Source organism: Octopus sinensis, linkage group LG9, assembly GCF_006345805.1.
Source record: "Octopus sinensis linkage group LG9, ASM634580v1, whole genome shotgun sequence".
In the NCBI taxonomy this organism is placed as follows: domain Eukaryota; kingdom Metazoa; phylum Mollusca; class Cephalopoda; order Octopoda; family Octopodidae; genus Octopus; species Octopus sinensis.
In genome coordinates this window covers 90,684,819-90,696,610 of record NC_043005.1, presented here as the reverse complement: position 1 = coordinate 90,696,610, position 11,792 = coordinate 90,684,819, and the positions used below count along the sequence as shown (strand labels likewise).

The 11,792-nt window shown below is 38.3% G+C and overlaps 2 protein-coding genes across 2 annotated transcripts in view; both read right to left on the bottom strand.

Moving 5' to 3' along the window:
* Positions 1–7,689: 7,689 nt before the first annotated feature.
* Positions 7,690–11,007, bottom strand: LOC115215472 (myb-like protein X). The gene is made up of 4 exons (XM_036505682.1): positions 10,640–11,007; positions 9,662–10,329; positions 8,211–8,507; positions 7,690–8,123 (listed from the first exon to the last, which is right to left on the bottom strand). The coding sequence occupies exons 1-4, from the start codon at positions 11,005–11,007 to the stop codon at positions 7,690–7,692; spliced, it is 1,767 nt and encodes a 588-aa protein (XP_036361575.1).
* Positions 11,008–11,625: 618 nt separating this feature from the next.
* The window catches only part of LOC115215471 (trichohyalin-like), a 6,643-nt gene continuing 6,476 nt past the window's right edge, over positions 11,626–11,792 (bottom strand). Inside the window, exon 5 of the mRNA XM_036505681.1 lies at positions 11,626–11,792. This exon is cut by the window's right edge and continues 708 nt beyond it. Coding sequence (XP_036361574.1) covers positions 11,626–11,792 — 167 coding nt within the window.

The window sequence follows — 11,792 nt, the reverse complement described above, 5'->3', positions numbered from 1 at the left end:
TTACTATTTGATGTGCCATTTCTTGTTGATGTGCCATTTCTGGTTGATCTGCCTTGATTCTTAAGAAACCTTATAACGGAATTATATAGTTGCAGACCTAGTCATTTGGTAAGAAGCTTGCTTCCCAACCATATGGTTCCGGGTTTCGGTCCCACTGCGTGTCACCTTTGGCAAGTATCTTCTACGATAACCTCGGCCCAAGCAGAGTCTTGTGAGTGGATTTGGTGGACGGAAACTGAAAGAAGCTCATCTTATATAGGAGGCTGCATGAGAATCAAGAAGATTGGGAAGAGAATGAGGGAGGGAAACGGAGGGACGAGGCAAAAGAAGGCAGAAAATGAGGAGGAACAGGAGGGGAGGATGGAGAGAGGGGAGGAAGTGTAAGAAGAGGAGGAGGAAGAGAGTAACAAAGAGACGCTGTGAGCGGTTGTAGATATAGTTAACATGTATCAGATGTGTGTGTGTGTGTGTGTGTGAGTGGATGACTCAAGAAAATAAACGTTCCTTTGGATTTTGTCAAGTTAATAAACCACCCACCACCTTCCACCACAGCTACCCACCATTATCCCCCACCCCCACCACGACTATTATTACTACAATCACTAGTTTTGATTATGGTGACGACGATATGGTTTGTTTTATAGGTAGGAGACGAGTTAGCTGGAAACTGGCAGAGGATTCAGAATAGGAAACAGATGTACCATATACGTACATACATATGTATACATATATATATATATATATATATATATATATATATATATATATATATGTATGCATGTATGTATATATGTATATACACATATATATATATATACATATATATATATAAATATACACATATATATATATACATATATATACATATATATATATATATATATATATATGTATATATACGTTTTAAATAAATTTAATTTAATTTCATTAATTTGTTTACAAGTTTGTCGAAACTATGCATAGTCCAGAGATGAAAAGGGTAAATGTTTTTATTTCTCTTTCAATTTCAGAATTACAACTATTTAGCGGTTTGAGTTTGGCTGCTCTTTCTAGTGAGTCGAATGGCATATCAGGGCCATTCCTTATATTGTTGAATGTGTATTATATAGTCTTAGACTATCTTTTCTTTCTCACTAGACCGCTGGTAGCGGAGAATTTTTTTGCTACACTTATGTTTATTATATATATATACATATATATATATATATATATACATTTATGTATATACATCTATATATACATATATATATATATGTGTGTGTGTGTGTATGTATATATATATATACATATACATATATATATACATACAAATATATATATGTATATATATATATATATATATATATATATATATATATATATATATATATATATATATATATATATATATATATATATACATGCATGTATGTATATATATACATATACTAGCAGTATCGCCCGGCGTTGCTCGGGTTTGTTTCGACCCGCTGGAATTGGAATTTTTGAAAAGTAAAAAATTTGCATTATGTAGCCTGTTATTCTCTTCAAGTGAACATTTTTCTGGTTGAAATACACCGAAAAATGGCGACACAGCAGTGAAAAAATCGTAAAATATAGGGATTTTCATAGAAAAAAGCACCTTTTGATGTAAATAATTTTTGGTGTTAACATGGTCCGATTTTAATTTTATCTTCTACGGAAGGAAGAGCAACCCTTCTATCATACTCTCGATTTTGGTCAACTTGTGCCGCAGGGTCTCGGAGGAGATAGTGTTAGTTGAAGGCTACCAAACCTGGCGCACACAGACAACTTCAGCTTCCTATAGAGAGAGATAACACACACGCATTAATACACATACATACACACACACACACACTCTCACACACACACACTCACACACACACATGCACGTACACACACACACACACACCTTCTTAGCTTACAATTTTCTTTCAACAATTGACACTGTCATATATGTATACGTTTGCGTGTCTATGTGTGTAAAGAGAAAGTGGGAGTAAGTGTGGTAATAGGCGGAGTAAAGCCTTTGAAGTGAGAGAGGGAAATCGTAAAATATTGAGTTTTCTCGAATTTTTGCTTAATTGGGGGTGAAATTGAAAGAAATTTATATGCCATGACCGAATGGAATGTACTTGGAAAAATCATAGGTAAACTCCAATTGAAGAAATTGTGTGAGGAGTAAATCGTTATGTATTTATTTGTTTCTGTTTGGTCTGTATTTTTTTGAGTAGTGGTTTAAGGTACACTTGCAAAGAGAAAGTAGGAGAAATTATGGTAATAGCATGAGTGAAGCAGTTGAAATTAGAGAGGCAAATCGTAAAATATTTACTTTTCTCGAATTTTTGCTTAATTGGGGGTCAAATTGAAAAAACTTTATATGCCATGACCCAATCGAATCTACATGTAAAAATCGTAGGTAAATTACAATTGAAGAAATTCTATATTGTAGAATTGTATTAAAAAGGAACATGGGAACAGGCAGAGAAAATCTGCCTTTTATCATAAGATATATATATATATATATATATATATATATATATATATATATATATATATATATATATATATGTATGTATGTATGTATGTATGTTTGTATGTGTGTGTGTGTGTGTGTGCGTGTGTGTGTGTAAACAACACCAAAGAGACAAACAGACAAAAGCAAATCCATCTATTTAAGACACAAGTGTATTTGGAAAGGGGGAAGGTAGCATGTGTTACTTAACGCAGTTTAACATTGTTGTTGTTATTGTCGTTGTTGCTGCTGCTGTTATTATTATTATTATTATTATTATTATTATTATTATTATTATTATTATTATTATTATTATTATTATTATTATTAATATCGGCCGAGGTCGACCATGCCTGTCATCCTTTCGGGGTGGATGAAATTAATACCAGTTATGGTACATAATCGACTAGCCCCCTCCCGCAAATTTCAGGCCTTGTGCCTTTAGTTGAAAGGAGTTTCATTTGAAAAGGAAATTGAGGGTAGAGAAGGTGAAAGTTGCGAAAATGGCAAGAGTGGATGGTACCTCTTTAAGTGTAGACCTGTGAGTCAGAGAGAGGGAATTGGAGAGGGCCCTTACTGTTTGTGTACAGGGAAATCTTGGACAGTGGGGTTCCTCGATTATCCCTAGAGGCCTTCATCGAGCAGGGGGAGGGCACATTTCTATCATCCCCCCTACCTATCTATTTTTAACGTTTCGATGCTATGCATGTCCTTTCTTTTTCAGTGTATACCATGTATACTTACTTTCTTTCTTTTTCCTTTTTTCTTATTTTATTTTAAGTAAACCCCAACACTTTATATCCATCTTTGTATTGTTCCGCTCAGCCTTTGCCCTTGTGGCAAATAAATGAAATTTATTATTATTATTATTATTATTATTATTATTGAAGGCGGCGAGCTGGCAGAATCCTTTGCATGCCATGGGAAAAGCTTAGCGGTATTTCGTCTGTCGCTACGTTCTGAGTTCAAATTCCGCCGAGGTCGACTTTGCCTTTCATCCATTCGGGGTCGATTAAATAAGTACCAGTTACGCACTGGGGTCGATATAATCGACTTGATCCCTTTTTTCGGTCCTTGTTTGTCCTCCCTGTGTTTAGCCCCTTGTGGGTAGTAAAGAAATAGAAATAGGTATTTCGTCTGCCGCTACGTTCTGAGTTCAAATCCCGCCGAGGTCGACTTTGCCTTTCATCCTTTCGGAGTCAATAAATTAAGTACCAGTTACGCACTGGGATCGATACAATCGACTTAATGCGTTTGTCTGTCCTTGTTTATCCCCTCTGTGTTTAGCCCCTTGTGGGTAGTAAAGAAATAGGTATTCTGTCTGTCTTTACGTTCTGAGTTCAAATTACGCCGAGGTCGACTACGCCTTTCATCCTTTCGGGGTCAACAAAATTAGTACCAGTTGAGCAATAGAGTCGATATAGCCCACTGAGCACCTGCCCCTGAAATAACTGACCTTGTGCCAAAATTTGAAATCAGTATTACATATGACTTTAGGGTAGCCAGCTGGCAGAATCGTTTGCACACCGGACATGATGCTTTGCGGCATTTCGTCCGTCTTTACGCTCTGTGTTTAAATTCCACCGAGGCCGACTTTACCTTTCATCCTTTCAGGGCCAAGAGAATATGTACTAACTGATCAGTGGGATCGATGTAATCCCCTTGCTCACTCAAATGAAATTGCTGGCCTTGTGCCAAAATCTGAAACCAGTGTTGCATAAAACTTTGTCGTTAGGTTTATATATCTGTGCTTGCTGCAATAGTTAGTCTTAGACTTAAATTACTGATAGCATTGACAAGGGACTGATCCACTTAAAGTATGACGACGAACGTATGTAAATTACAGCCAACCCATCAGCTCTCAATACGGTAATGTCTACTGTAATAAATTTCCTCTCTACTGTGTCATATATGTATTATAAGACAAGGCATAAATAATAGCCGTTACATATTTTTCTTTATTGTAGTAAATTTGACTTCCAGCTGTTTCCAGTAATCATTATAGGTTGGTTATTGATAGGTTTACTCAATCAGCCCATTGATTAGTTGAGAAGAATTGAACGACCTAAAAAGATTAATGCTACTTTCGTCAGTCATTTCGGGTTAGAACCAAAGAGAACACTGAAGGAACGGTACAGGTATTTGGTGTTCTGCTTGATTCTAACTTGAAATGTATCTGACGAAAGTTGCATTAATTTTCTAGGTCGATCAATTCTTCTCAACTGATTGAGTAAACTTATCCATAACCAACCTATAATGACGACTGGAAACAGCTGGAATTCGAATTTACTACAATAAAGATAAATATGTAATGGCTATTATTTATGCCTTGTCTTGTATACTTGTATATCACTCTGTAAAAGCCAGTATAACTAGAACACAACCATGGATTTACAATACAGAATGGTGATGAAGTACAACCACGTATCCTGCCACAAGATTATGCGAAATTCTTCACTAATCTAAACAATATTGTTAGCCTGGTGTTCTAGCAGAGAGATTATAAAGTATTTTGCCCAGATTGATAATCCCTCACTAATAACTCTGTTATGTCTGTGTGTATGTGTGTGTGTGCGTGCGTGTGCGTGCGCGCGCGCGCGCGTGTGTGTGTGTGTGTGTGTGTGTGGTAAAAGCTTACCTCCCAACCACATGGTTCCGGGTTAAGTCCCACTGCGTGGCACCTTGGGCAAGTGTCTTCTACTATAGCTTCGGGCTGACTAAAGTCTTGTGAGTGGATTTTGGTAGGCGGAAACTGAAGAAAGCTCATCGTATAGATAGATAGATAGATAGATAGATAGATAGATAGATAGATAGATAGATAGATATAGATATTTCTGTGTGTCTTTGTTCGTCCCTTCCCCACCTCTTGACAAACGATGTTGGTGTGTTTACGTCACCGTATTGTAACGGTTCAGGAAAAGAGACCGATAGAATAAGTATCAGGTTTAAAAAGGTTAGTCGTAGGGTCGATTTGTTCGACTAAGAACCCTTTAAGGTGGCACCCCAGCATGGCCGCAGTCAAATGACTGAAGCAAGTAAAAGATTTAAAAAATAAAAGAAATCCATGGACAGAAACATGGATGCGAGTTGGCAGACTGGCAAGAGTGTCGGGAAAAGAATGCCATAAAGAACTTTCTCTGGCTCTTGACTGAGTTGAAATACGACCGGGATCAAATTCGTCTTTCCTCTTTCGAAGTCGATAGAATAAAGTACCAGCTAAGTACTGTGCTCACACTCAGCGTTGCTGATCTTGTACCTGAATCAGAATTATTGAATCTAAATATAGCCTAAAGCAACGCGCTGGCAGAATCGCTACAGCATCGGAGAAAATACCTTGCGTGTTTCTTCCGGCTCTTTAAGTTGTGAGTTCAAATTCTTCCGAGGTCAACTTTGCCTTTCATCTTTACGGGTTCGATAAATTGAAGAATCAGCAAAGTACTGGGATTGATTTTATCGTTTAATGCCCTCCCCTCAAAAATTACTGGCCCTTTACCTAAACCAGAAACAGTTATGAAAGCCTATGCCTCGGACCTTCTCAAGGACGAAGAAGACTATTAACGTGTCGCGGTATTTACCTTTAAACCAGATTACACTTGAACCTGAAAATAAAACAGATGAAAGAGAATATAGGCTGCATGTCAAATTGCGAGAAGTAACAGCCAGATATGCTTCACACATTTAAAAGAAAGACTCTTTAGATCAGGGGTTCTCAACCATTTTCTTTTATCTATAAACCCCTTTGATTACTATTTTATTCTGGTGAACCCCTCATAGCCATTCAATGTTTAAAAACTAGTTTTATAGAACCTTCTTTCAAAATTCCTATTTTGCTATTCACACAGGAACTTGTGTAGGTTGAACTATGTAAAATGCTAGAGAAAGAAACCTAGCTGCTTCTTGCAATGTTTGTTTCTTTCTCGAGCCACCCCTGGCTCATTAGGGCCGGTTTCTCGGTTTCCTTGGCGTATAGATTCCCCACCTGAACGGGACGCCGGTCCGTCGCCGGTGAGCTGCAAGATGCTGGAGGAAAGAGTGAGAGAAAGTTGTGGCAAAAGAGTCAGCAGAAGTTCGCCATTACCTTCTGCCGGAGCCGCATGGAGCTTAGGTGTTTCGCTCATAAACACACACGTCGCCCGGTCTGAGATTCGAACCGGCGATCCCTCGAACGCGAGTCCGCTGCTCTAACCACTAGGCCATGTGCCTCCACCAATAAATGTTCCTTCTCGAGTCATGCCAGGCTCATATGGGTCGGTTTCCCGGTTTCAGTGGCGTAGAAATTTCCCACCTGGGCGGGACGCCAGTTCACCGCAGGATTACTCAGTTTTGCCAGCCGAGTGGTGAAATGAAGTGTTTTGCTCAAAAACACAAAGCATCGCCCGATCCAGGATCGAAACTACAACCTTACGATCATGAGTTCAACACCTTAACTACTAAGCCATGTGCCTCCACGTTTCTTGCAATAAATACCAATATATACATCTAAAACAAAATTTGTTTAGAAGCCCTTCAAATACAATTGTGGATCGCCAATTTACTATTTTGTTGCGTGGACCAATAAAAATCTTATTTGGACAATCAGGGACAATATGGACCACGGTTGAGAACTACTGCTTTAGATAATTCTGTCCTACATACCCCAAAACAAAGGTTAAAGCCACGAACAGTTGTGTAGCTTGGCTAACTACGCCCGGGGAAATGTAAGAATAGGGGATAGGGCAAAGGGCATGTTATACTTCAGCTATTATTATTTCTTTTTAAATGTTACGACCCTAAAGATTCTGCATCGAGAGCAACCAGCAATATGGCAATGTTCAGGCCACGTCACTGACCAGCAAAGGGAAGGCGTTTAACGAAAGGTCTCTTCCGGTAGCTTTCACCAAGGGTTAAACAACAAAAACAGTAATCGTTCTTTCAGAGTTTCGTCTACTTCTATCAACAGACAAAGAATGAAAGCAAAAGTCGAGATCGAAAGAGTTTCCACTCAGAACAGAGCGCCGTAACAAATGTCGCTAGGGTATTTTGACGGAGGTGCTAAGGGTTCTGCCAGAAGGGGACGAAATTTATGAATCATCAAATAAAACACAAATTATTTTTCCTAATTTTATATTCCACAAGACAGCTTGGACCTCAATTTCTTTCAGATGCAAAAGTTGAAAGTAATTTTTTAGTATAAACTAATAAAAAATTGTGTGATTATGGCGTAGAATTCGGCTCAGTAGTGATTTGTTTTCGCTATTTGTTCCTTCAGCTTTCGCTTCTTCACTAGCGTCACCTTCAGACTTTTCTTCTTCATTTTCATTGACTGTTTCACTTCTTCGTTCGTCGGCTTTCTCTTCTTCGCTAGCGTCACCTTCAGTCTTTTCTTCTTCATTTTCATTCACTTTTACACTTCTTCGATCGTCGGCTTTCTCTTCTTCACTAGCGTCACCTTCAGTTTTTTCTTCTTCATTTTCGTTAACTGAACGTTTTCTCTTATTCTTTTTCGATTCCTTTGCATCAATTCTTCGTTCGTCAGCTTTCGCTTCTTCATTATCGTCTCCTTCAGTCTTTTCTTCTTCATTTTCATTGACTGCTTCACTTCTTCGTTCGTCACCTTTCTCTTCTTCTTCTCCGTCACCTTCAGTCTTTTCTTCTTCATTTTCATTCACTTTTTCACTTCTTCGATCGTCGGCTTTCTCTTCTTCACTAGCGTCACCTTCAGTCTTTTCTTCTTCATTTTCGTTAACTGAACGTTTTCTCTTATTCTTTTTCGATTCCTTTGCGTCACTTCTTCGTTCGTCGGCTTTCGCTTCTTCATTATCGTCTCCTTCAGCCTTTTCTTCTTCATTTTCATTGACTGTTTCACTTCTTCGTTCGTCACCTTTCTCTTCTTCACTAGCATCACCTTCAGTCTTTTCTTCGTCATTTTCATTCACTCCTTCACTTCTTCGATCGTCGGCTTTCTCTTCTCCACTAGCGTCACCTTCAGTCTTTTCTTCTTCATTTTCGTTAACTGAACGTTTTCTCTTATTCTTTTTCGATTCTTTGCCTCACTTCTTCGTTCATCGGCGTTCGCTTCTTCATTATCGTCTCCTTCAGTCTTTTCTTCTTCATTTTCATTGACTGTTTCACTTCTTCGTTCGTCACCTTTCTCTTCTTCTTCTCCGTCACCTTCAGTCTTTTCTTCTTCATTTTCATTCACTTTTTCACTTCTTCGATCGTCGGCTTTCTCTTCTTCACTAGCGTCACCTTCAGTTTTTTCTTCTTCATTTTCATTGACTGCTTCACTTCTTCGTTCGTCACCTTTCTCTTCTTCTTCTCCGTCATTTTCAGTCTTTTCTTCTTCATTTTCATTCACTTTTTCACTTTTTCTTTCGTTGGCTTTCTCTTCTTCACTAGCGTCACCTTCAGTTTTTTCTTCTTCATTTTCGTTAACTGAACGTTTTCTCTTATTCTTTTTCGATTCCTTTGCATTACTTCTTCGTTCGTCGGCTTTCGCTTCTTCATTATCGTCTCCTTCAGTCTTTTCTTCTTCATTTTCATTGACTGTTTCACTTCTTCGTTCGTCACCTTTCTCTTCTTCTTCTCCGTCACCTTCAGTCTTTTCTTCTTCATTTTCATTCACTTTTTCACTTCTTCGATCGTCGGCTTTCTCTTCTTCACTAGCGTCACCTTCAGTTTTTTCTTCTTCATTTTCGTTAACTGAACGTTTTCTCTTATTCTTTTTCGATTCCTTTGCATTACTTCTTCGTTCGTCGGCTTTCGCAACTTCATTATCGTCTCCTTCAGTCTTTTCTTCTTCATTTTCATTGACTGCTTCACTTCTTCGTTCGTCACCTTTCTCTTCTTCTTCTCCGTCACCTTCAGTCTTTTCTTCTTCATTTTCATTCACTTTTTCACTTCTTCGATCGTCGGCTTTCTCTTCTTCACTAGCGTCACCTTCAGTCTTTTCTTCTTCATTTTCGTTAACTGAACGTTTTCGCTTATTCTTTTTCGATTCCTTTGCATTACTTCTTCGTTCGTCGGCTTTCGCTTCTTCATTATCGTCTCCTTCAGTCTTTTCTTCTTCATTTTCATTGACTGTTTCACTTCTTCGTTCGTCACCTTTCTCTTCTTCTTCTCCGTCACCTTCAGTCTTTTCTTCTTCATTTTCATTCACTTCTTCACTTCTTCGATCGTCGGCCTTCTCTTCTTCACTAGCGTCACCTTCATTTTTTTCTTCTTCATTTTCGTTAACTGAACGTTTTCTCTTATTCTTTTTCGATTCCTTTGCATTACTTCTTCGTTCGTCGGCTTTCGCTTCTTCATTATCGTCTCCTTCAGTCTTTTCTTCTTCATTTTCATTGACTCTTTCACTTCTTCGATCGTCGGCTTTCTCTTCTTCACTAGCGTCACCTTCAGTCTTTTCTTCTTCATTTTCGTTAACTGAACGTTTTCTCTTATTCTTTTTCGATTCCTTTGCATTACTTCTTCGTTCGTCGGCTTTCGCTTCTTCATTATCGTCTCCTTCAGTCTTTTCTTCTTCATTTTCATTGACTCTTTCACTTCTTCGATCGTCGGCTTTCTCTTCTTCACTAGCGTCACCTTCAGTCTTTTCTTCTTCATTTTCATTCACTTTTTCACTTCTTCGATCGTCGGCTTTCTCTTCTTCACTAGCGTCACCTTCAGTCTTTTCTTCTTCATTTTCGTTAACTGAACGTTTTCTCTTATTCTTTTTCGATTCCTTTGCATTACTTCTTCGTTCGTCGGCTTTCGCTTCTTCATTATCGTCTCCTTCAGTCTTTTCTTCTTCATTTTCATTGACTGCTTCACTTCTTCGTTCGTCACCTTTTCTTCTTCTCCGTCACCTTCAATCTTTTCTTCTTCATTTTCATTCACTTTTTCACTTCTTCGATCGTCGGCTTTCTCTTCTTCACTAGCGTCACCTTCAGTTTTTTCTTCTTCATTTTCGTTAACTGAACGTTTTCTCTTATTCTTTTTCGATTCCTTTGCATTACTTCTTCGTTCGTCGGCTTTCGCAACTTCATTATCGTCTCCTTCAGTCTTTTCTTCTTCATTTTCATTGACTGTTTCACTTCTTCGTTCGTCACCTTTCTCTTCTTCTTCTCCGTCACCTTCAGTCTTTTCTTCTTCATTTTCATTCACTTCTTCACTTCTTCGATCGTCGGCCTTCTCTTCTTCACTAGCGTCACCTTCATTTTTTTCTTCTTCATTTTCGTTAACTGAACGTTTTCTCTTATTCTTTTTCGATTCCTTTGCATTACTTCTTCGTTCGTCGGCTTTCGCTTCTTCATTATCGTCTCCTTCAGTCTTTTCTTCTTCATTTTCATTGACTGTTTCACTTCTTCGATCGTCGGTTTTCTCTTCTTCACTAGCGTCACCTTCAGTCTTTTCTTCTTCATTTTCGTTAACTGAACGTTTTCTCTTATTCTTTTTCGATTCCTTTGCATTACTTCTTCGTTCGTCGGCTTTCGCTTCTTCATTATCGTCTCCTTCAGTCTTTTCTTCTTCATTTTCATTGACTATTTCACTTCTTCGTTCGTCATCTTTCTCTTCTTCTTCTCCGTCACCTTCAGTCTTTTCTTCTTCATTTTCATTCACTTTTTCACTTCTTCGATCGTCGGCTTTCTCTTCTTCACTAGCGTCACCTTCATTTTTTTCTTCTTCATTTTCGTTAACTGAACGTTTTCTCTTATTCTTTTTCGATTCCTTTGCATTACTTCTTCGTTCGTCGGCTTTCGCAACTTCATTATCGTCTCCTTCAGTCTTTTCTTCTTCATTTTCATTGACTGTTTCACTTCTTCGTTCGTCACCTTTCTCTTCTTCTTCTCCGTCACCTTCAGTCTTTTCTTCTTCATTTTCATTCACTTTTTCACTTCTTCGATCGTCGGCTTTCTCTTCTTCACTAGCGTCACCTTCAGTCTTTTCTTCTTCATTTTCGTTAACTGAACGTTTTCGCTTATTCTTTTTCGATTCCTTTGCATTACTTCTTCGTTCGTCGGCTTTCGCTTCTTCATTATCGTCTCCTTCAGTCTTTTCTTCTTCATTTTCATTGACTGTTTCACTTCTTCGTTCGTCACCTTTCTCTTCTTCTTCTCCGTCACCTTCAGTCTTTTCTTCTTCATTTTCATTCACTTCTTCACTTCTTCGATCGTCGGCCTTCTCTTCTTCACTAGCGTCACCTTCATTTTTTCTTCTTCATTTTCGTTAACTGAACGTTTTCTCTTATTCTTTTTCGATTCCTTTGCATTACTTCTTCGTTCGTCGGCTTTCGCTTCTTCATTATCGTCTCCTTCAG

Bases quoted from the DNA above. Each gene is read 5' to 3' on its own strand.
- LOC115215472 (XM_036505682.1), bottom strand. From the start codon at position 11,007: ATGAAGAAGAAAAGACTGAAGGAGACGATAATGAAGAAGCGAAAGCCG. The intron at 8,508-9,661 runs GTGAAGAAGTGA...GAAAACGTTCAG, and splicing joins GAAGGCCGACGATCGAAGAA to TTAACGAAAATGAAGAAGAA. The intron at 8,124-8,210 runs GTGACGCTAGTG...AAGGTGACGGAG, and splicing joins TGAAGAAGAAAAGACTGAAG to AAGAAGAAGAGAAAGGTGAC.